This window comes from Trichoplax adhaerens, genomic scaffold (assembly GCF_000150275.1).
Source record: "Trichoplax adhaerens TRIADscaffold_6 genomic scaffold, whole genome shotgun sequence".
Lineage (NCBI taxonomy): Eukaryota > Metazoa > Placozoa > Uniplacotomia > Trichoplacea > Trichoplacidae > Trichoplax > Trichoplax adhaerens.
In genome coordinates this window covers 5821013-5846485 of record NW_002060948.1, presented here as the reverse complement: position 1 = coordinate 5846485, position 25473 = coordinate 5821013, and the positions used below count along the sequence as shown (strand labels likewise).

The window sequence follows — 25473 nt, the reverse complement described above, 5'->3', positions numbered from 1 at the left end:
CTAGTTATTATTGACTTCCACATAATACTATCCATCCTTTGAAAGATTGATTTGGTTTTCCATAGACGGGCCTGCTATTCAATAGAAATTCTATTTTTAATTTCTATTTCTAATAGGCGTTCGACAGTATGATCACTTCTAATGTTGGTTCTACTTGTCTATCAACCTTTGTCATCGAATATCAATAAGATTAAAAGAATGGATTGAACCAGGTTCTATCGACAATGATAGCCATCGCCATGATTCTATCGCTCCATCAAATAGTTGAAGATGATATGACAATGGTGGGAAGAGAACAACTCACAACCTCCTTGGCTCTTGTATTTTTCTTTATTTGGTATAATACAAAATGAAAATCAAGAGACAGACAGATAGAGCTTCTTCTCTATCCATATCCTTTCTCTTCAATAGTGGGTATTCTACGTGAGCAGTAGATTGTTATTCGAGGCTGAAGAAGAATGATCCATTAGCCAGTCATCCATGGAAGAATCTATTTTTCATTTTTTTATTTTAATTATTTCTATATTTCAATACCGGCGGAGCATAATTCTGTTATTGGCGCTATCCATCAATGAATCGATCTACGTAGCGATCTGTGTTATTCTAATTCCACGACCATCGCTTCCGTCATCTTCAATTCAATACATGTGCTGTCCATCTATTTGATCATCCTATTCTAATTATTTAAGCAAGGACAATTATGACATTCCCATTCCTTAAAGGAGTCTATCTTTCATCGCATTGCATCATTGTCTTGTGGCTAGTCTTACCTCCATCATCTTATTTAATAGTAGCGTCAAAGTTCTCCTCGACATTGATAAAATTACCTTCTTGCTGAATTTTTAACCTTATAGCATCATCTTATGCTACTATTACTCCGTTAAATATCATACTTTCCATCTCTTACAATTGATTGGAGTTCATTTTCGTATTGATATCAACTCTCAGTTGTTCTCCTTTATTCTGTAGTGGAACTATAATAAAAATATAGTCCAACATTTTCTATCGTTCTATCTAGTATCAATTCGATCTTGATGGATAACGGGACAAAACTTCATCTATCTTCCTCTTCTGGGCATCATTTATATGTATGTATCCTTAAAATTCAAGTCAAAAATGCAACACAAATTGTCGATCCTTACATCACAGTCAGCTTAAAAGGTAAGCCCAACTACATGTTCAATCCATTCCATGTTAGGATTGATGAGGATTAAAGATCTTGTTACGCTAAAAGTATTCATTGCAATAGAGGTAACTTTGATTTATTAACGTTGCTAAGGATACTGATTAATCTATAGCTGGTTGCTAATGGATCCATAGAACACCCTCTACATTCATATTGTAAATCCTAACATGATTTTGAAGAGGAAATTTTTAAATTTTGATATTCATAATCACACCTGTGTTACTTTCACTATAAATTAACAAATTGATTCGTTTCCATCAGTGTATATGTTGGAATATTTCTACAGTTGTAATCGATTTTACACATCTTACATAGGATATCAAGTTCTATTTGATAGTCTAAAATATTCAAAGTTGTTGATGACCAGATCATGCAGTTGCTGTAAAGATGAGTGCCGTTTCATTTCTGATTTAACTTAAACAAAAGCGATAATTTGAATTTAATAGAAATTCAAAGTAAACTTTAGAGTAGCTGAGGCTATTTATTTACACTTTACTAATTTCTACTAAATCAAATTATTTCCTGTTCGATAAATCAAATTAAATTTGTTGGTTTAAGATAGTTTAGGGAGAATATATGTTCTTAGCATCGAGCTAGGGATATTTTAATAGTAGAGATGCCATTTTTTAATATTATTTCTTTTCCTCCTCCATATTGAATTCCAACGAATATATTTACGATTTATCAAAAGAAAATTAACTGGATTAATTTATTCTTCGATATGACAGCGAAAGACTCTTCGTAGTCCGTAAAATTTACCTGGATTATGTTGATAGATTTATACAACTTTGATGCTATTTAATCAAGTAAAATGAATTGAATTTGAATGCTGGATTTAGTTTCATATCAATATACATGTGCCAAAACATGCCAAATTGTAGCTCTATACCAGTTTACTGGCGTACTTGTAAAAGTTGAAAGCACTTTATTCCCAGATTTCCATAGCTAGGATGACTCAATTGGACATCTCCCAAGTGTATAAGATTTGAGTAATTGAGTAATTATGCTACCGCAGTATTTTCATTCTCAGTAGGAATGATAGCACTTCGATTTCCTGATTTAATTTTGCGAAATGAATTTCATTTATATGAAAATTGGAAAGATATTTGATCCTTTTGATAGACATGAGCGTACGTGCAAGAATACTGATAGAGCTGCAAACGTAATTTAAGCAGATTGGGTTCTGCACTTAATTTCCCTACAATTTTGATTTATTTGAAATGATGAAATAATCGCAGCTAATGACAAATGCCAATGTTAGAACCCAATTGCTACAGAGAAAGGCCATCGATTTTTATTTATTTTCTCTAGAATTTTAAATACATTAAAAATAATCGTATGGGTAGGTTGATGACATTAACAATGATAGATCCAATTTTATAAGGTTTGAGTTTCCTCAATTTTGAAGTATTTAAAGATTATGATCAGGGTGATCATAGCAGCAATACTTCCAATTTTATTTATTTTATCTGAAATAATCATGTAGGCTACTTAATAACACTAGCCATGATAGATCCAATTTTAGAAAGCTTGAATTCTCCGCAACTTTGAAGTATTTAAAAATAATAATGATCAGAGTGGCTTTGGCAGTAACACATTCAATTTTATCAATTTCATTTAATGCTTCCCCATTTCAAAGCATTACTATTAATGATATGGATGTAACGATGACATTAGCAAAAATCGCTGAAATCATATTTTATTACAAGAAAGAAATGTGATGCATGTAAGTCTATTACATTTGATTACTCTATAATTTGCAGCATTGAAGATAATGGTAGAGACATCATGATGACGTTAACCGTAACAACTTAAATTGCATTTAATAATTTGAGAGGAATGTGACAAATTGGAATTGTCTATTTCATTTCTCTACAATATTAAAGCCTTTCAAGTAATATTATGGAGATCATGATGATATTAGCCGTAGCACCTCCAATTTCGTTTTATATCTTCAGTAGACAGAAATAGGATAAATCTCGTTTTTTATATTCCTCCTTCCCCAATTTTTGAAGCAATTCAAATAATGAAATAGTAGTAACGATGGTGTAGCTAAAATTACGTTTTTCTTCGAAATAAATACTGTGAATTTCACCCCTTTTATTGAATATCACTATAATTTCTCTATAATTATAAAGCCATTAATAGAATCATATGAATGCAGCGATGATATAAACAATAATTTATGAATCATGTTTTATTGTCAGACAATACAGATGAAATTATTCTCATCCATTTCATTTGCTTGTTCCTAAATTTTAAAGCATTTAAGATGATCATATGGATATAGCATCCACTTTAGTCATAGCACTTGATAGTGCACTTTATTATTCGAAAGTTATAGGATGTTCTTTATTTCTTTTAGTTAAATTTTCTAGTACAGTGTTTTTAGGTATTTAAAGTAATCATACGGAAGCAATAGTGATGTTATGCCTTTAAATTTGAATAGAAATCACTTATAAGAGAGAAATATGATAGAATTCAATCATCATTGTTAGTATTTTAATTATTCCATAATTCTTAAAGTATTTAATTCTAGTCCTATGCATCCAGTAATAGAGAGAGCAATAGTAGTTCGAATTCGGAATTACTAAAGAAGAGACAACCAAATCGATTTCATATACGATTCCTTATCCGAAATAACATTTAACAATAGTTGAAGGATTTACAGTTATGCTATATTATCTTAAAATAATAAGTGAGAATAGCTTAATATGATAGAGAAGGAAATTTGAAGATGAGTAGAGTTGATACAAAATTTAAATTCAAAATATAACAGTACTCTATATTGAATTCTATATCAAAAATGTAGATTTCTATGCCATATATCATTAATCCATGCATAGTCTAGAAATGATGATTTAGAATGCAGTAGAATTGAAATATTTTTCTAAAATTCTACGTAATTATGAGATTATATTGATATCAGATTTGAATTCTTATTAAATATGAAAATAAGGCGAACGAAATTAATTTGTTTGTAATGATTTGTTTAGCTGGTTTACACTCTAAATTAAGGTGTCAAATTATCTACGCAAAAGATGGCGACGATAGATGTTATCTATTTGTTTCCAATTATTTTAAAATTATAATGACTTTACAGAATTGCTTACGTAGATATTGGGTCAGTTCATTTGCTACTCCCCAGTAGTCTGTGCCTCGATGATCGAAGTTTAATTTCCAATCAGCTTGAGCTAATTTAAAGACAGCTACGATATAAAATTGAATGAAATTCTTTAGCAATCAATTACTAATTGAATACGTTAAATTAATGGATACCCTAGATTGCAGCCAAGTATTTTAATGATAAAGAGCTACTAAGGTATTGAAGAAAGGCACATTCTACATGGATGATTTTATTAGATTACTTGCAATCCTATTTCTTGCGGTAGTCTTTAGTAGTTAGCCTTGAGATAAATCAGCGATAACACAGTCTGGTAATTAGTCAATAGTTGGAAAGCAATTAAAGCAAAACAATTTATCGTTATGCAAATAGGAGAGACTAACCTTCAATATCAATGACACCGTCTCCAATAGTGTACGACAATAGATTAATTATGCAAAGATACCTTATAGAAATGGTTGATTGAATTGTTAACTTTAAAGGTGTCAATGCATCACAATACTTTACTATATCGATCGATTTATATTATAATGGCAATGAAATGATTTATTCGAAAAGAAAAATTTTGCTCGCTATGTATGTTAACGTACGTTTATCCTGCTCACTATATCGATAGATTTATTGTGCAAAGATACTGAAATCGTTTATTTAGAACAAGAAATTGTTTATTCTATGAAGCTGTTAATGTGTCTTTTCATAGCGATGCAAGTGTTCTAAAAATATCTTCATAATATCGACAGATTTTACAAGGGTACTACAAGTATTGAACTCAGACAGAAAAATTTTGTTTTAAAATGATATATACGTATATATTCATCGAAATAAAATCTATTATAACTAGGCATTTTCAGCGAAGAAACTGAGATTGCTTCTCCAAAGACATAGACATTTATTTGATAAGCTATAGATAGATAGTTTTACTTCTTGTAGGTCTATAGATAGATTTATTCAGCAAGGATGCTCGTAATTGTTTATCTGAAATATTAAAAATACATTTCCTACACTTATAGGAAAGGTTTAAATGAATACGGAGGTCCTATAAACGGTAGACTAATAGTTCCATTTATCTTCACGGTACTTTACTTTTAACTAAATCTTCGAATTTAAGGATCGTTAAGGGTAGCATCACGTCTATTGACTACTTTAAGACTTTTACACTCCTTCATTTCTAATGAATAAATTATGGTGCATTAATTTAAGTTATACCAGCGAAATTTTCTTGTCTTTTCGACAATGACTAAATTCATTATTTCATAATAATAAAGCCAAGATTTATGGATGACAATGGTAACTAGACTATCGGTTTTGTATTATAATATAGCTAATTTTAGTAATCAGTGTGTCAAAATACTACACAATCACGTTTTGTCGAAACATAGAATTGATCACGTACCATTTTTTAAGCTGTTACCGCCCATAAGCAGTCTGTCTTGATTACAAATTCGATGAAGATAATTGTTTGATACTTTATTACCTAATCAGCAATTTAATGATGGCTACAGATATGGAGAAAAGAAAGTAAAAGTTATATTTAATAAGAATTCATTCAGAATGGATAGTAGATACTCTGATTGCTCAATTGATTCTACTTATTTTACTAAGAAAAATTATATGGCATCAACTTTTCGAGAATCGCTCAACTAAAATAAAAATCCATCGAAATTACGTAATTTAGATCTGATTTACTAGATGATAAAGCGATTAATTACCAGTATGGGATTAAATATCTCATTCCATGTTATATTGTCGTCCTTAAGGTGTATTTATAGATATTTTTATAAAATATTCGTAGAATAAGGATATTGCTGGTGGTGATTTACGCTGGTGATGCCAATATTTACGTCTTTCTTTATCGGCCGTAATGATTAAAAATTTCGACATTTAATCAATCTGAACCCATAACATTTCACTTTGATCTATTTGCATTCTTTGAATACACTACAGATAAGTTATTGGTTTATGAAAATTGTCAATACCTATTAGTACCTAGAAAATTGTGCATCGTGACTGCCACATAACTAGAACTAGGAGCGATTGGTCTGTTGGATAATTAATAATTGTTAATGTCTTCTAATAGTAAGAAGTATGGCCATAATATAGCAAAACTTGTGTTATAATAAAGCATATATTTAAGGGTCTAATTTCTGAGGGGTTAAGGAAACGTTTATATCGTAAGGATATGATGGACATCATGAAGTTATTTTCAACGTCTAATAATATAATATAAACGGTAGCTATACATCATATTTAATCCTACCACTATTTGAAAGTCCTTTCAACAATTTTTTCATTTGTCAGTTAGATAAATTTATTTGATTTTATCATTTCCGTCATTATCTAATTAAACGTAGCTTAATAACAAAATTTTAATGTGATATTCTTGTTACTAATAACAATAATATAGGCGTAAAAGAGGAATGCAATCGTTAAATCTCCAATTATATTATTAATACATAATTTGATATTGTTCTAACGCATTACTTTCGGTGATAGTTACTATTTTCTCTAACTTATCATAATCTATTTTACGGTATCTTCCTTTTACTTATTACCCATTGAATTCTAAGTCTGAATATTTGATTATTATTTGATTTCATCATTTCCGTAAATGCCTAGCTAGACCTAGTTTCATAGTGAACTTTCAATATCTTATTTTCTCACTTATAATAATGCTGCAGCATAAATAGGAACACAATCTTCAAATCTTTAATGTTATATATTACTATAGGTATCGATATCATCCTAAAGCATTACTTTCAGGAATTTTTATATTCTCTAGCTTATTATAATTTATGTAAAAAAATACTATAGATGTTATGCGCGTGGATATATAATATATGTAGATATACACTATATAGATGTTATAGATATGCTATAGTATTGCAGATGATATTATCACACCGAAATAAAACGAAGGGATCGTCATAGTAGTACTGGTCAAAGTTGTATTCCTCATCTATCTAGTCATTAATTGTTTTAGTTAGAAATTTAACGTTTGATCGGATTAGTTATTAACGCCTCTCATTTTTTTGCTATCGATTCTCCATACAGATCGTCAAGGTATGGACTTGTGCGATATTCAAAATACGCCAATAGCAACTATTAAAGAAGGAAATGAAATATACTTTAATAATAATATTGCCATACCAATACCTCTAACTAAGGTGCCGAAAGGTGAGAAATGGTTATATAATAGGCTGCACTAATTTTGGAGAATCTGTAATACTTGGTTGATTAAATTGACAAATCTCATACAGCACATAAAATAGACGACTGAAAGTTATTAATTTCTCGGCTTAAATACTGGATATTTAACCTTATAGACGCGGCTATCTTTTTCGAATTGAAACATTTTAAAGTTAAGAAGAAATCAACAAGTATAAAATGTTTCGCATTCCTAGAAGAAAACCAAATGAAAGAAGGGCATGTTTGTACAGAATTGTAAGTTTTGATTCGCTCTCTACTTTTTACTGATAATATATTTAATACAGGAGCGAAATATTTTAAAATTCGATAATTGAAGTACTTATCCTGTATATTACTTATCCTATCGATGTTTCATATACTTATGGTAGTAGTTATAAGATTGTACCAAACTTGTTTTAACTTCAGTAGAGCGACAAGATAATTTATACATCGATGAAAGATATAATTATCCTGTATATTTTCTAATTACATCATTACTCATTTATTAAAGTTGCAGGTATTGAATTCTATTCTAATATTTTAACGTTCTCTTGCTCCTAAAGGTACAAAAAACCTGTAGACTACAAACGTAGAAAGTTATCCTTGTTGACAAGTCAACCAGTTTTCTTACATCTTGATCTAGCGATTGTATAATCAAGCATAAAAACATGTACAATAGCAGTTAAAAGTTTTAAGAGCACAAGACATAAATCAAATTCTACCTCTGGCATCTACTACCATGCTTACCTATGGTGAAAAATTTCTTTTCAAGCTAACTTTGTCCTCAAATATAGATTTATGGAGTTATCACTCGCTGGCAAATATGATCAAACCCGATAGGAAATATTTCTTTGAGCAGTTAACTTGAGATTAATTCTTGGTAATTAATGGAAGTTATGTCTACATAATGTTATTTTCTGGTCTTTGGCTATATTCCGATTAAATAATTCTCTTTTGCTCATCCCTTCAATTTGTTTTATTATTAACTTTAAATGTAAATAAGAAGATTTTCATCTTCGTCCTGGATGTAATTATACCTCGAATGCAATCTCACTTAAAATTTAGATCGGATAAAGTAGGCTATCTTCTAATCTTTCGATCGAGTTTCAAGCAAATTACTTTGATATAGGAGAGCTTTGACTCTATGCATACTCATACAATTTCGAGCCTACCTTTTAATATTTGGATTACATTTAGTCAAAGTTAGACACACACTTAATTAGCAAACTCATTTTCTTATCTCTATTATATGTAGCTTTCAATATTCAATTTTGAAATAATAACCAAATGGGTCCAATTAAAGCAAATATTCTCCATCCCTTAACTTAAAGTCATATTCAATTGACTATCGTAAGATTTTATCTGGATAGCTGCCATACTTTAACGCCAATGCCAATGCTGCATCTGTTATGAAATAATGACAACACTGGTTTTATTTTATGGCAAGAATTTTCCTTCCGCAAGATTGAAGTTACCAATCTCAAATTCAATTATCAAGCCTTTTCCGTTTAATCGACATAAACAAATTATCAACCTTAATTAACAATATTACTACAGTTTATATAATTGAAAGTAATTCAGCTATAAGTCAACCGAAATTTCCAATTCTTGAGGAGCTATGCCGTAAAGAAATTGCTGCAGCTATATTCTACATACTGTAGTAGCATTTTATACACATCTGCGAACTTTTATCACGATATTTATTTCTACATTTCAAATAAAAGTTGTTAATAATAACATTTAATCACTGTTTTATTACTTACTATTTCAACAAATTTCCGCAGTTCTATTCGAATTTGAATGTAGATTTAGCTAGAACACTTTTAATAAATGTTTTAATTAAAGCAACTTGATGTTACAAATAGGTAGGCTTAGGATGTCTAAGTGATACCTATTGGTGTCTAGCTTGATTTTATTGCCTTCAGGGATCAAATACTTCAAGTGCTTTTAAACGATGGGTTAATACTTAACTAGTATAGTTTAAAATAATTAAGACAGTAATATGTGATTAACTACGGTAGCTAAATTATCTTGTTCTTGTAGATTTAAAAGATCTAACCGGATAGATCGATTAGCGTCTATTTTGATATTCCTCACTTATGTGATAGATATTGGTTCGAGATAGTTGCAGTTAAACTATAATGTAATATTCTTCTAATAAAATATGAATGCAGTTGTGATAGCATGCCATGTAGTCAATTAAGTTTATCAAAGAACATTCCAAATATGAATGGCCTAGTGGTATGAAGTTGGATTTACTGGTACAACGATTCTTAACTCCTAAGGATAATCGTTTTATTTGAGATTCGCATACAACAATTTGATTCTTTTCAATTCAGCACGAGCCAGATTCCAAGTAATGCTGACGTTTTACGTTTCCTTATGGTCATTATTATTATATATATTTCGATCACATCTGTTTCAGATTTTCTTTATAGTTCAAACTACTATAGTTAATTCCTTTATGCATTAGGACTTAATCTTACATTAGATGTAGTGCGATATGTTCGAAGCTTCTTTAAACTTTATCTACCGCAGTCTAATGCATACTATCGGTAGCGATGCCCTTTGCAAGCAGCTAAATTTGAACTTCAACGACAAGATCAGCATAGCCATTTATGATAAGTGAAATTTTCAATGTGTTACTGTACCATTACTCCAAGTCTAAAATGAATGCTTATTACACCCGTAACCTAGAAATATAAATGTGGCAACCGTAACAATAATCCTAAGGTTATGATGAAATACTGAGCCTTAGACAGTCATGACATTGCAATTTATTATTTTTTCTATAATAATTTGAGTAAAAAGTCCTATACCCGCATGGATTCACAAGACATTTGATATCTAAGTAGTAATCATGACCAGTCATAGTTTACGAATAATTTCCAATAAAATATGTTTCCGTTGCATGGTCAAAAAGACAATAATTTTTACTTTCAGTTTGGTATTCACCGGTTTACAGAAGTAAATGAAAATATATAAAAATGAACATCGTTTATCACTTTACATAGATTATGCATGATATAAATTTAACTTTTTGTCATAGTTTTCATCATATCTTAAAACATGAAAATGATATGCAAGGTCCATGTAAAGAGTGACTGACACTGACTTGATCGCGATTATTATTCATGGAGTAAATAGGTTTATAATATTTGGAAGCGCATTCAGAGATTATTCGTTATCATACATTCGAATTTCTTAAATTGTTAGCTATAAAAAATATAGAAATGATTTTAGCAGTAATTCCACGAGAAATAAACAAATCGCAATTGTACCAACCTTGATTTGCTTCAGAATTTGCAGGATTTTCAGCTCTCATAGGCATTCGGGGCATGTTTGGAGGTAAAGGATTACCTAATCGTTGCTGGAATAGTCCTACCGGGTGTCTAAAAGGTGACGGTCTTGGTTGATATGGTAACATCGGTGGTGGAGGCCCAACTGGTCGTCTTGGAATAGGTGACATATTTTGAAGTACTTGAGGAGAATGGGGCAATCCAGCAGTTGGTAGCGATTGATGACGGGGCTGATTATCAGTCTGGTTTAGGTCAGTTGGTGGTCTAATCATTGGCTGGGGTGGCTGTACGAAAAATAAAGCAAATAAAGTAACTCAAGTTTAGACAGCACAGTTAACTATTAGCCCTAAAGTTAGACTTTAAATGAAGTATACATGCATTTACCTCTTGGCCAAAAATAGGAGGATTGCCTAAGGCGCCACAATCAAATCACCGTTAGTAATCATTTTTAAAATATGTCAACACAATTAAATCTTTTTTACTGAAATATACCTGGATTGGATTCGATCATGCTGTCATTCGCAGTACCTTCCCTAGCAGAGCTATCTCTTCGGGGAACAGGGGACTTTAGGTTCGGAGAAGCGCCATCTTGCAAAGTGTCTGCGCTGCTACGCCTAGGTAGTGGACCTATTAGCAAGTTAAAAAGAGATTTGAAATTGACATTTATGTTGTATGGAAGTGAAAGAAAAGTCTATTATTAACCTCGTGGCGGCAAGGACCGAAATGGGAATGGACTGATGTACGCGTATATACAGTAATATAGCAAAATAGTTAGTGCTATGACAAGTTATGTGTACTATAATAAGCAAGAGTATTACCCCATAGATCCAGGAGGCGGCGGCAATGGTCCAGGCCCAAAAGGCAACGTAGGAGGAGCTTGGGGTGATGTCTGGTTGGAGGCTGCAAGAAATTTTACTATTTACTATAGGCTACTATTCATTATTAGCCGCATATTATTTATTACTTGTAAATTTTACCAATAGCAGTTAACATGCATCTAACCTAATGAAGCTGTAGAAGTAGTCGATTCACTCTTTAAGTTATTTCTTTTCAGTTCCGTTAGTCTATAATACAATTACCGTTTCAGTAAGTATGTCAATATACATTACAAGAGATTTACACCAAATAATAAAATAAACTTACTCCTCCTTCACTTGATTAAAATCTTCCTTTAGTTGAGACATTTCCTCATTTTTTTGTTTTAATAATTGACTCGACGTCCATTCCTTTTTCTGTATCATTACGAAAAGAAACAAGAATTAATTTGAGCTACAGTAAAGTTAATCTTTTAGATAAGCTTTTAGAACTTACTCTAGCAGCCTGAGTCTTTTCTTCATAAGTAGCAATCTAAGTAACATCCGAGATGTTAGGATATAAATAATTAATATATATATATGGCAATATTTTAATCCCGACCTGTTTCCTACTTCTGGTTTCAACATCTTGTAGTTCTTGATTTAGTTGATCAATCTTATGCCTACATTAATATTAATAAGTTCTATTAATGTAGTAAAAGTTTCCTAGAATACTGGATTAAATGAACGGTATAACTTACTTGTAATGTTCTACTTCGGCTCGCAGGGCAGAAATGCTACCTTGGTTTTCTGTTACTTCTTCTACTTTGCTACAATGTTGAAAATGGAATTAATCTTATTACAAAAATGAAGCAATCGAATTTACTAATTTCATCTATTATGGTCTTACCCATGTAATTTATGAATGTCGCGTAACATTTGAACTTCCACTTCCTTTATTTTATCTCTTAATTGAGCTAATGAAAGCAAAGTAAGTTTGTTGTTAAATATACTGTAACTTTATAGCGGTTTACTACATTGCTAACCTTCTAATTTTTCCTTAGCCATTTGTTCCTCCCGGACTTTTGCCTTTGTCCTTTCAAGTTCAGCGGCAATCTAAATAACATCATATAGATAATAAATGAAGTAATTTTTCATAGATTTCATAAAAATAAAAATGACTGTCACTATAATCTTTGCATTCATGGCATAATACCTTAACTGAATCTAATACCATTTCTAATTTTTTAGCTTTTGCTTGGGCTTGGAATTAAAATTGAATAGAATTGTTAACAAAATTAAAAACATGATTCTGCTAAAACGAATTAATGGGAGCAAAGTACTAAATTTTGCTAAATAATTACCTTTATCAAGAGATTCATAATCTTCATCATCAATATCTTCTACTTCAGTTAAGATATCACGTAAAACCTAACAGAACGTTAAGCTATTAATTTATTCGGTGCCTAATTACGATATAAATGAAGTAATAATAAATTCCTACATTGATTTCATCGATTTTTCTTTGTAATTTATCTTTCAGGTCGGTAGCTTCGTCGTTTATTTTAATGGCATCACGCTTTAGACTGACACTCTAAGTTTGCGAAAAAAAATACACGATAATTCTAGATGTGCTTTTGTTATTATTCCATGCAGATATCGTTCACGAAGTGCTATACCTTACCTCAATTTCCATATCTACTATTTGACCGCATTTCTAAGAACATAAATAAAATTAAGCTATTTTATTTACGCTGTAGTTATCAAAACATAAGATATAAACTCCAAGACAATTCTGTATTGAGTATTACAGATTAGCAAGTTTATACCTCTGCAAGCTGTTGCTTAACTTCGTTAATTTGCTCAAGGAAATCTCTCTTCTCGTTGGTTGCCTATTTTATGTTGCTATATATTAAATACAAGAATAATATAAACGATTTCCTGTTGAGTTCTAAACTTACGGCATTTCTTTCAGATTCTAAAGCCATAGTTTGATTGCGTAAGGATTCTTGTATAACTTTTAATGATTCCTTCTGTTGCTGTAGAGTCATCTGCATTTTGTACCAGGCCAATATATAAGTCAAAGATAATAATTATAAGTACAATTATCTATGGTTTTACAGGTTTTTATTGAATTAGACAGCTAAGGATTAAAATTGGATGCGAATTAAGTCCTCTCGAAATTGTACTTATTAAGAAATATCAAATTTAAGTGGGTGTATGGAAATAATAACCTGGAGACTTTTATTTTCTGCAATTTTGCCACTTAATTCATTTTCTATATTTGAAAACTACAGCAAGATGATTGACAACAACTTTAGTCACATGAAGTATGAAATGCATTAGGATATCGTATTAAAAAATCTATTAATCTTTAAGATGGTTTTGCATTTTTAGTTGATAAACTTACAGTGTCAGAACACGTACCTTAACGCTAATATCTTCAATTTTCTTTAATAGGGTTGCTATTTCGACTTCATGAGAAGCCACTTTCGAGTTCAGTTTATCATTCACTAATCAACATACAGTTTAGTTCAGTTAATATCGGAATCTTTTAATTTTATAACTAGTATACGAAGATAATTATAAGGATGTCTCCATTATCACTTACGAGCTTGAAGAGTTTCTATTTCCTTCGATCTATCGACAGGTCCTGAAGGGCAGCATCCGCATAATATTAGCATTGCAGTAAATAAGCTAACTATGGCTGCAATGATAGATCCTGGCGGCAAAGTTTGCAAAATGTCAGCGAAAGCTTCCATCTAGAAATTTTAGTCAAAAAAGGTAGTACACGTTAATTTAATACAGCTTATTCACATAATTATAAGTATGCTAGTTAGCTAGGAAGATCCATTCTTACACAGTATACTAGTCTGATAACTATAATTACACTTATAGTACACTACATGACTCAGATATCGCAATTAAAATAATGGCAAGGAGCTGTTGTTAACTATAAGTTAGTGCTAGCGCATCATCGTTAACATGTGGCTTTCATATTATTCGATTCGATGAAAATAATCATCTCAAAATAAAATTCGTAAACCTAACGTATCAACTACAACATTGTGTAATCTATTTAATTTAGTCAATCTATGTAATGTACGATTGAACCAAAAAAAAAGCTTGCGTTTCAACGCAAACAAAACAACATACTTTACTCATAATTCATAAAACATCGACAAAATCACACAAAAACGTAGTCAATGACTCAATGGCCAATGAAAGCTGTAGTACAGTATATCATCAAGTATATAAACGATGATCTCTATAACCTGTAAGTCAATTCATACGTTTGTCTAATATTGCTTACGTATCTAGGATAGTTGAGACGTGCTGTCATAAAAAGATCTATCGGTAGTCACCCGTCAGTGTAGGATAAAAAGCTATAATGCGTTGGTGATTTAAAGTAGCTATTTATAATTACACATTCAGTATAAGAAAAATGCCTACTTGAACTGCACCAATTACTTGGCATATAGATCGCTACTTCTTTACTTCTGAAGCTATCACTGTCGAAACTCTACACAAATGATCTAGTTGTAGCTGCAAATAGGACGGCTAGTAGACAATTTGGATCTAACTATGCTGGACTGCGTTTATTGCTATGATGGAGAGAATCATACAGCGTCAACAAAAGCTACGCCTAAACGAGATAATCTACTTCTGGCTATCCAATTAATCAATTAAGAGCTCGATAAATTAAAGCGTTATTCACAGTCAAATCAGCGATGGCTACTACAATTCAAGACAATCGCTGCCATACTGCATGAACAAAGAGTAGATGGGACAACGAATTGATCTTGTTGCTCTTGCGCATGCCTACATCTGTTTCCCACTTTTCATTCATGCTCAGTGCACAGTACATGCACTGTGAAGAAAAAGACTGTACCGTACCGTAGCATGAAATGGGTCACCGTTGGGAGACTTTTCTAGTTTATTTATTCGATGAAATTAATTATTTGGTTTATTTAGAAGGCTTTAGCTACAGTTTAAGAGACAGGCGTTGGAACTTCCATTAGTAAATTAGGCATAGAGTCCATCTATTTCGTAATGTGTATCTACTTTAGATTTGGAAATTTAGAAATAGTACCAATCTGGATTGTCCATTTATTTTCCATTTTCCCATTGTGCTGTATTTAGACCTGACCCTGTATTACCTCGAAGGTTCGTACGATTAAACGTTTCGGGGTTTAAATTAGCTTACAACATGATGCTGACAGTAATTCAGTCTTCTACAGAGCAAAAATGAATTGAGATAGCGATATGCACCCTATACTACATGTTAGGGTAGTTATACGCCCCTGCACATCTGGATCCCAACACTATCAATCATGTGCTTCGTCTTCACTCAACGGATGCATGCGGTCATAATCATGGATGACATAACATTTGGCCTAATGCGATGACAACTAGGCTATCTTCATTGTCTAGGAATGATTCTAACAAGCTTATTACAAGCAACAAATCATGTGCATGACTCTCCGATATCAATGTCTATGTCATAATTACGAATTACAAAGTACTACAGATAATAGAATTTTCCTTGCTAAAGCACATGTACTGTTAAGTGCAGCATAAGCACTGTCAGTATCATATAGAACATTATGCGTAGTGTACAAGTCGATGATGAACAGCCATATCCTACTACCTGTTTACTGTTCTTCTCAGAATTAAATGACTGCAATCGAATCACCAATTAGATCCGAAAGCATACCAATCGATAGTGATGACTTAACTTAAGTAGTACAGTACATATTTCATGGAAACAGTTTATGTCAATCAATTATAGTTACTGTACTATCCAAAACTTTAACTTATTCACTATTAGTAGCTGCTAGTGATGCGATTCTCAACAAAAAGTAACATGCATCTGTGCATATTTTAAAATAATAATTTACCTGAGATAAACTCTTGACTTGCTGGATGATCGATTTATCCAATGTAAATATCTGTAAGAAATTAATCATCTTTTAATTTAACGAGTAATGTTGAATATTTGGGATGTTTAATGTAATATGCCAATTTCAGACACATTCCGCAATCCTATTTAATGTATAGTATTTGCTGTATATAATTTACCATATCAAGCAGCGACGTTTGTCTGGTAGGTACAGTAGGGGGTATACTCTCATCCATCGATGGAGAACTTGCAGCATCTTTTGTTTGAGCTACAGTTGATAAACCAGCAATGTCTCTAGTTTCAGTGCTTACAATTTCCTCTTCTAGATAAGAATGGGCGGAACAGTTAGCCATCACTGATTTGATTACTTACATACTAAGACGATTTGAAATTGTTATTCTGCGTATTTTCACTACGTGAAGTAACATTACATTAACGGTATCGAACAAGCACCGATCAAATACTGATAGAAGTCACTTAATGTTACCTTGTGCTGAAGCTACAACGTTATCAAGTTCTAGATCTGGCGATGTAGTGATTGTATACGGTTCATCATCAGTTGTACTGAAATTTTGTGATAAGCAAGGTTACGTAAGAAACTGAGAAATGTAAATAGTACTATTAGTTCTTAAAGTAGAATGAACAAAATACGAACGTAAGTTTCGAAGCTTCTTCATTCTCTGTAGTAGTGGTTTCTGCATCCTCTGACGTGGTGGACCACGAGGTATCTAATCAAATTGGGTAAAAAAATATTTCCGTTTAAAGATCAACTTTACACGGCATTAATTGTTCAAAGGACTGGTAAACAGTACTGCATTAATATTCCGTGACGGTACACCGTGTAGCAGCACCAATAATTTATTCGCTTTGGGTTTTGGTAATAGACATACCTTGAGTACTAGATTTCTGTTGAATTTCGGAAATTTCTATAAAGTAAAATTACAACTAATTATTTGATAGCGGAGTACAAGTTACCTATTCTTATATTATAAATTATTGCAATACCGCTCGTTGTAGACGCAGTAATATGATCTAAATCTGTTGGTGGAGCTTCGTAAATAAATTCCTCCTTTAAATACGCACTCTTATATGTATCTTCTACTTTTTGTGTAACAAGTATAAACAAGAATACAGTTAGGGAATCGAAGCTGAATTAATGACGAATTGTCACTGAATCGATACTTAATAAAATCGCTTATACCAGTTGACCAAAACGTTTTATCTGCTATTGATTCGATAGTATCAATAATTTGGCTAGTGTCAGTTACATCGCTTTCTTGCTTATAATTAGTACTGTCTGAAAATATAACTAGAAGATACGTACTGTAATTAATGATAATATTTAGGGAAAGCAATATCATTAAAATTCATTACAGTATTTCGTCAATAGTATATACTAGTTGTTAACGAAGAAAACTCTTTACTCGTAAGTGTTTCGCTGACAGTAGTGGGTCTTTCTTCCGTAGAACGATCACGTGTTCTCATATTCTCTGTATTTTCTACGAATAAACAGATACAATCAAATGTGTAGCTATTTATAGTAGTTGAGAAAAATCACATAAATGTAACTAGCCGTGGGGTTTCCCGTAGTCGTTAGTATGAGAGAAGGAATGCAAATGGCGTAGTATGTGCTGTAATTGATTCTATGATTTTACTCATTTATCAATTATACAGTGAACGAATTTAACATAGAAATCGAATTCTAGCTGCAGTACCATATAAATTCTTTCTTATATCTGTTATCTACAGAACACATAGGGTAAAAACTCAATAACTGGACTGAAGGTATGCATCTGTATGCGTCTTCTATAAGAAAATGACACATATGTACTTATCACCATCCTTTCGGAAATGAAACTTCTTCCTTAGTTTATTACAAGTGCAAATTCTGACTTTTAACAGCTAAGCTAACGCACTACTAATACTGTTTCAAAGTATACAAATCGAACAATTGTAAAGAGTTTTACTACTAGCGATTTCAAAGAACTATTAACGGCTAGGTGAAAATATCTTAATCATATCATTCATGAATGCGAAGGTCAAGATTTGTACGAATAAAAATACGAATAGTTATGGCATTACAAAGAATACTATTATATGAAGTTATGCGCTAATGCATCATAAAATAACCTCGGTAAAATACCTGTTTTGAAGGTTTTGGAATCATCTTGAGTATCATCTGGAATACTTGAGGTATCCGTAGCCAGATCAGTTTTGACACTAGAAGGACTTAATATATCCGTAGCCAGAACAGATTTGGTAACAGGAAGACTTGGGGAAGTATATGGTACTATTGCAAGAACGCAAATGCAAATTTCAAATAAAAAGTTAATATATGAATGTTTATAAAGTTTCTTAAATCAGTATGTTGTAGTCATGATTATTTAATTTAAAGATAAAACAGAGTAAATCAGTAACAAATATAGGGTTAAGAATTAAATCTTTTAGTAGGTTAAACCATGAGGTCATCTTGATAATATTAGGAAACTCTACAAAACTTGCTTGTGCGAAACACTATTTAATTTTTCAATAGGTACATTATTGACTGTGTAAAGACAAATTTTTAAAGTTTTGAGCACGTAATATAAAGGAGGGTATCATACACTAAATCAATCATAGAAGCGATAAAATGATAGCTATAAAAATTAGGCCATTACTTCAGGGAATGATTTTTATTTTAATAACACTGCATGTTGATAGAGTATGCGTACCCGTATCGCTAGTATCTTCTACAGGACTACTCATATCCTCCAGTTGAGTCTTGGTGCTTGATACATCGTCGATACTAGTCCCAGTAGACGTAGCACTTTTACCTATAATACATTAGTGGAGTGTAAGATATTTGGAACTGTGAATTCTTTCGATCAAGACTACCGATATTTCGTTAACAAAGATAATCGAAATTTGCTGGTAAATAATACTGCATGTTGATAGAGTATGCGTACCCGTATCGCTAGTATCTTCTACAGGACTACTCGTATCCTCCATTTGAGTGTTGGTGCTTGATACATGGCCGATGCTAGTCTCAGTAGACGTGGTACTTTTACCTATAATACATTAGTGAAGTGTAAGATATTTGGAACTGTGAATTCTTTCGATCAAGACTACCGATATTTCGTTAACAAAGATAGTCGAAATTTGTTGGTGAATAACATTGCATGTTGAAAGAGTATGCGTACCCGTATCGCTAGTATCTTCTACAGGACTACTCATATCCTCCAGTTGAGTGTTGGTGCTTGATACATGGCCGATACTAGTCCCAGTAGACGTGGCACTTTTACCTATAATACATTAGTGGAGTGTTAGTTATTTGGAAATGTGAATCTTCTCAATCAAGACTACTGATATTTCGTTAACAAAGATAGCTGAAATTTGCTAGTGAATAACACTGCATGTTGATAGAGTATGCGTACCCGTATCGCTAGTATCTTCTACAGGACTACTCGTATCCTCCATTTGAGTCTTGGTGCTTGATACATCGTCGATACTAGTCTCTAGTAGACGTGGCACTTTTACCTATAATACATTAGTGAAGTGTAAGATATTTGGAACTGTGAATTCTTTCGATCAAGACTACCGATATTTCGTTAACAAACATAGTCGAAATTTGCTGGTAAATAATACTGCATGTTGATAGAGTATGCGTACCCGTATCGCTAGTATCTTCTACAGGACTACTCGTATCCTTGATTTGAGTCTTGGTGCTTGATACATCGTCGATACTAGTTCCAGTAGACGTGGCACTTTTGCCTATAATACATTAGTGGAAAGTAAGATATTTGGAACTGTGAATTCTTTCGATCAAGACTACCGATATTTCGTTAACGAAGATAGCTGAAATTTGCTTGTGCTTATGCTATTAAATGTAATTCTGTTTATACTCACTAGTATCGCGTTCTTCCCCTGAATAACTAACAGAATCCGATATCTGAGATGATATATCTTTCGTCGACTCTTCTATTGTTGAAACTAAAGTTGCATTGATATCTACAATGTAAAATATCGACAACGTTAACAAGGTAAATAGTTACTATCATACGAGTATAAAAATTTCAACTAGTTGTCAATTCAGAATTAACGCTATTAGCCAAAAGCCAGCCTGTACCATTGTCATATGGCAGTTAAAAAAGGACTGATTATATTAATTATAAGCGTATTCTTCAATTTCGAATACTTGCCTATTTGATCGGTTTCCTTCGACTGATGCATAATGGATAAGCTATTCGTGTTATCCATCGTATTATCAGTTGTAGTTATTACTAGGTAATTGGCAGAAATAGAAATAAGTTGGCAGTTTTATTAACATCCTTATTATTAATGTAGCATTCTATACATAATATAATTTTTGATTGATTAACAAAGATTTGATGTCATCATTATTCGTTGTGGTTGTAATATTAGAGAAATCTTCGGTGAAGGTATTTTTAGCCAATACAGACGTTCTAAGGTCTAAAATTTGCACTATGTGTCATTCATTTTATCACAGTTAACAGACTGCGTTAAAACCATTACATAGGTGCTATTTACAGGGTCTACTTTGGATAGCATTTTATGATAACCCATAACTAAATTTTATTACCTTGAGCATCAACTGAGGTTGTATCATTGGATGATGATGGCAGGTCTTTGGTATAACGTCGAGAAATATCAGCTACTCGGCTATTTTCAACAGAATTGCCATCTGGATCTTTATTAACATATCTACTTTTATCCTCTTTCATCGTTTTATCTCTGTCTTTATTCACGCTATCATCTTCGTCCAGACCTAACTGTTTGTTCATATTCTTGGACAGTTTAGCGTTGCGAAATAGCTCCTTCAATTTCAATGACATCTTTTCTCTATCACCCTTGCCTAATTTATCATTATTACTGGAAGTTTCTGTGTTTTCTGCTATTTTATTACTACTTATTGGATTATTGCCAGTTGATTCGTCTTCTTTTCTTGTCTGGCCTATATCGCTAGCCTCCTTCTCAGCTGTATGATTATTGGCAACTACTACCTCACCTAAAAATTAGTAAATATGCGTTTGAATAATAGATTTGAAATAAAAACAAGGCCTTGCCCAAGAGATTCTATATGCAAAAAATACGGTTACTTCCTATTGTAATGGATCTATGTCCTATACTTAGTTACCATCTTCAATGCTTCAATGAAATACAGTAAAACGTGGCGTAAAAGACTGTACAGCTGAATTGGCGAGGTCTTATTTAGAGTAGGCAACATTAAGGTAATGAATGAGCATGATGAATAAAAGAATTTCCACAAGTCCAATTTATGCTTTAACTGCAGATGATGAAAACTTCAGCTATGACATAAATTTAAACTAATGGAATAAAACGAATTTGGCAGAGGAAAGATACAATTTCTCCTCAGTACAAATTTTTGTTTATCAAGCTTCAGGAAAGAGTGGCAACGCTATCATGATGTCTTGTCGGTCTATTTTAATTTAATCCTTTCATGCGTATGCTTTACTTTGTAACAGCTGTATTTTGACATTTTCAATATAGTGATGGCGCAAATTTCTAACAAGTATTTCTACGTGTATAGTTGTATTGAATGAAAGTTGGATTCTCTTGATCGATACGATACTGAGCGGGGTAGGCATCTGTCAATGTAGCTTACTAGTACAGTACTACGAAGTAATACTATTATGGTCTTCTCAATTAGTCGACTATCTACAGTATCCTTTATGATTTCATCTTGTTTCGATACTTGGAATAGATCTCCGAATTGAATATAAACCGACGAGGTTTGTGTTTTTGATTTCAATGTGTACTGACTCCTATGCAATTGTAAAAGTTGGAAGTATCATCTGGTTAGTCGCTTACTAAAGTATGGATAGCGTCAAGTTTAAGCCGATATCACTATCATCATGATTGAATTCAACTGTGAGTCTATAAGCTGGCATGGATAGCATCCATGTGTTGATTTCAGTTAACACAGTGGCATGTAATATTGAGTGTTTACTATTTACACTTGTTCTACTTTGTAAGTATGGTCATAGAATAACAAACAGTAGAGAGGTAGTGGAAATAGCTCCATAGTAAGTTTCACTTGCATCACTCGTACTTTAATGTAATTAAATTATATTCAGTATGACAAGACAAGGAGCAACCTGCAGTGATAGGGAAAGTAGCCTAGTTGACCACCACTCAGATGCAACATCGTCCAATTCAATTAAACGCTTGAAAAAAGGCAACTGCCTAGTTGAACAATTCTTCCCATCATGATAGCATAACTTGTGTCATTTTAATAAGTGTATTCATTGACTTTGGGATAGTCTAACAAGAAAAATTGGGGATCAATAATGGCTATGATCCTGATTGGAATAGGTATTTATTCATACAGTATCTGTATGTTGGGATATGATGTCTTTCAATCAATCAAAGTGACACGTAGCCTAGTGATAAAAAAGGCCTGAATTCCACTGGCGATACCCTCGTCCATCATCCAAGTAGAACACGCTAACCGATGGGCTATTTTAGAACTAGAGATTTAACTTGGTCAACCTAGTGTAACTGTGTAACTAGAATAGGATTTGACCAATTGTATTTATTTGATTGATGAATGAAGACAAGATCGATGATGGTGCTACTAGTTTATTGGTGATGAATGATCCATGAGGATAATAAACATGACGAATTTGAAGTTGGATCGCATTTTAATGATGCTATGCTACTTTCTATTGATTGCAAACCTACCTGTGGCTAAGCCCAATTTATTATGGATATTATTGTGTGATAGAAATAAATTGGAGACTAGTATTAACGCCACTAAATAGAATACAATCCATCGACAGCATGTTAGACAATTAGCCATTTTTTCCTCTTGTCTACGTCTTCATTGCTAGCTGAAGCTTATCCGACGAATGAGTGAACGCATGTGCAATTGTGTCCAGTAAGTATTGAGTTCTGCACAGCAGAGTCTTTAGTACAGTACTGTATACTGTACAGTGCATACAGTATACTGTACTGTACATGTACAGTCCAGTCCAGTACTTGTCCTGAACTGTACTGTACGTGTGTGGTGACGTTTGCTGCCGTTGAAAATGAGTCCAGTACTGTAATACCAGATCATACCAATACATAATAATAATGTACTGTACAGTGTACAGTATAAACTAAAGCTACAGTTGACAGTCTTCTGATTATAGTTAAGAAAGAAAACTCTTCAACTCCCTACAGTAAAGAAAAAAAACATCTCAACTCCCTAAAGTCAAGAAAAAAAAACTCTTCAACTCCATGATTCTTTCTCACTGTTGAGACCATGCAGTACTACAGTATACAGTACAGTATACTGAGCGTACAGTGTACAGTACAGTACAGACCCTCTATCTTGGAGATTCACAGTGTGGTCGTGAGGGGAAGATAAGGCCTAGAGAGAACCATGGTGTCCAATTTGAACAATAGATTGTCACGTCTCTCATACAGTACTGTAGAGGGTCTCTAGTGTACAGTACAGTGTACAGTATATCAATGTACAGTATTTTGTCACTTTGAAAAGCATCAAGCAGTGAACTTAACCCTTCGAACGCTTAGTACTATCTTTAAGAAGAAATTTTTTTCAAAAACTAAGGGATTTTTAAGCTTAATAAGCAAATACTGATTAAGAGTTGTTACATTCCATAGCATTGGAGTTACATACTAGAGACTCTCTAGTGTACACTGTACAGTATGAGGATGTCTCTATGCATGGACTTCTGCACTGGGGACAGACACTACAAGATGACTTCTGCACTAAGGACAGGCAAAATGGCCTAATACAGTACTGTATTAGGCTGTCAAATTCTATTATACCGTACAGTATAGTGTCCCGAACATTTTTGTCTTTGGCTGCTTAGTTTGCTTTCCATTCAGTCATTGATTGTCTGATAATAATTCTACAGTAGTAGTCGACCAGTGTACTCACTGTACTGTACAGTGTACTGTACTGTACAGTACAGAGTGTGAACCAGTTCGAATCAGAGTACTGTACTTTCAGGTGCCCTAAAATCACGAGAGAGAATAAAAATGTAACAAGAATTATACGAATATAAAGCTGAATTTCATCTATCTGTATGCATAGAATTTTAGGCAAATTTTGCTGCTTTACTACAATTTATTTTGCCTAATAGCACTCTAAAGAGAACTGGCTCACATCGTACAGTACATTGTACTGGACACTGCACAGTACATTGTACTGGACACACTGGGCTTGAATTGGGGTAGTACTGGACTGGACAGGACTGGACAATGGACGGTACAGTACTGTACGGCGTTACAGTACTTACTCCGCCTAATTACGGTACTTCGATCTCGACAGCGTAACGCTGGATTTGCACCAACTGACGTTTCTACGCACCAGCTAGAGATTGAATCGAGGATAGCTGATCATCGACCTACTTCAATGTTGTGAAAACAGAATTAGTGCTTTAATGAGAGGTAATCGTTGAGCAAGATTATACTGTACTGTAGTCAATTGATCGAGGTAGAAAAGCAGCAACCACTGTCATCGCTGTGTGGACGTAAGTACCCAATCAAGCTTGATAAAATAGATACGAGTACTGTCCACTGGACAGCAGACATGCAGCTTCGATCCAATCCAAAGCTAGCATCATTTTCAACTTGGACGCGTTTATTTTGATACAGGTAGAAGAAAATTGCTAAGAAAGGTAATTATCAAGCAAGTGTCGTATCATCGTCTACCAGCAATCAATCAATACTCCCAAGAGAAACGACATAGAGTCATGTTCAAGCGCAAACTGCAAGCCTTGCAATTCTATGCTGATCCCAATCATTTCCATTGCCAAGGTCAACACAACTTTAGTACATGTATTACGACCAGCTAGGATAGGTGTCGTTATTATTCTCTTGCATCAAGTACATTGATAATTTTGTACAATATAGACTAAGCCTATAGTCAGAGACGCTGCCATCGTCACGATGTGCAGTATCACCACAGCGTATTATCGATATAGTGCCATAAAATACAAGCTCAAACA

General features: G+C 32.9%; 1 protein-coding gene across 1 annotated transcript; it reads left to right on the top strand.

Moving 5' to 3' along the window:
* Window positions 1–1034: 1034 nt before the first annotated feature.
* Window positions 1035–8150, top strand: TRIADDRAFT_27299 (uncharacterized protein; the record flags this gene model as incomplete). The annotated part of the gene is made up of 4 exons (XM_002113847.1): window positions 1035–1161; window positions 7362–7484; window positions 7634–7751; window positions 8060–8150. The coding sequence occupies 4 exons, from the start codon at window positions 1035–1037 to the stop codon at window positions 8148–8150; spliced, it is 459 nt and encodes a 152-aa protein (XP_002113883.1).
* Between the last annotated feature and the right edge of the window lie 17323 nt (window positions 8151–25473).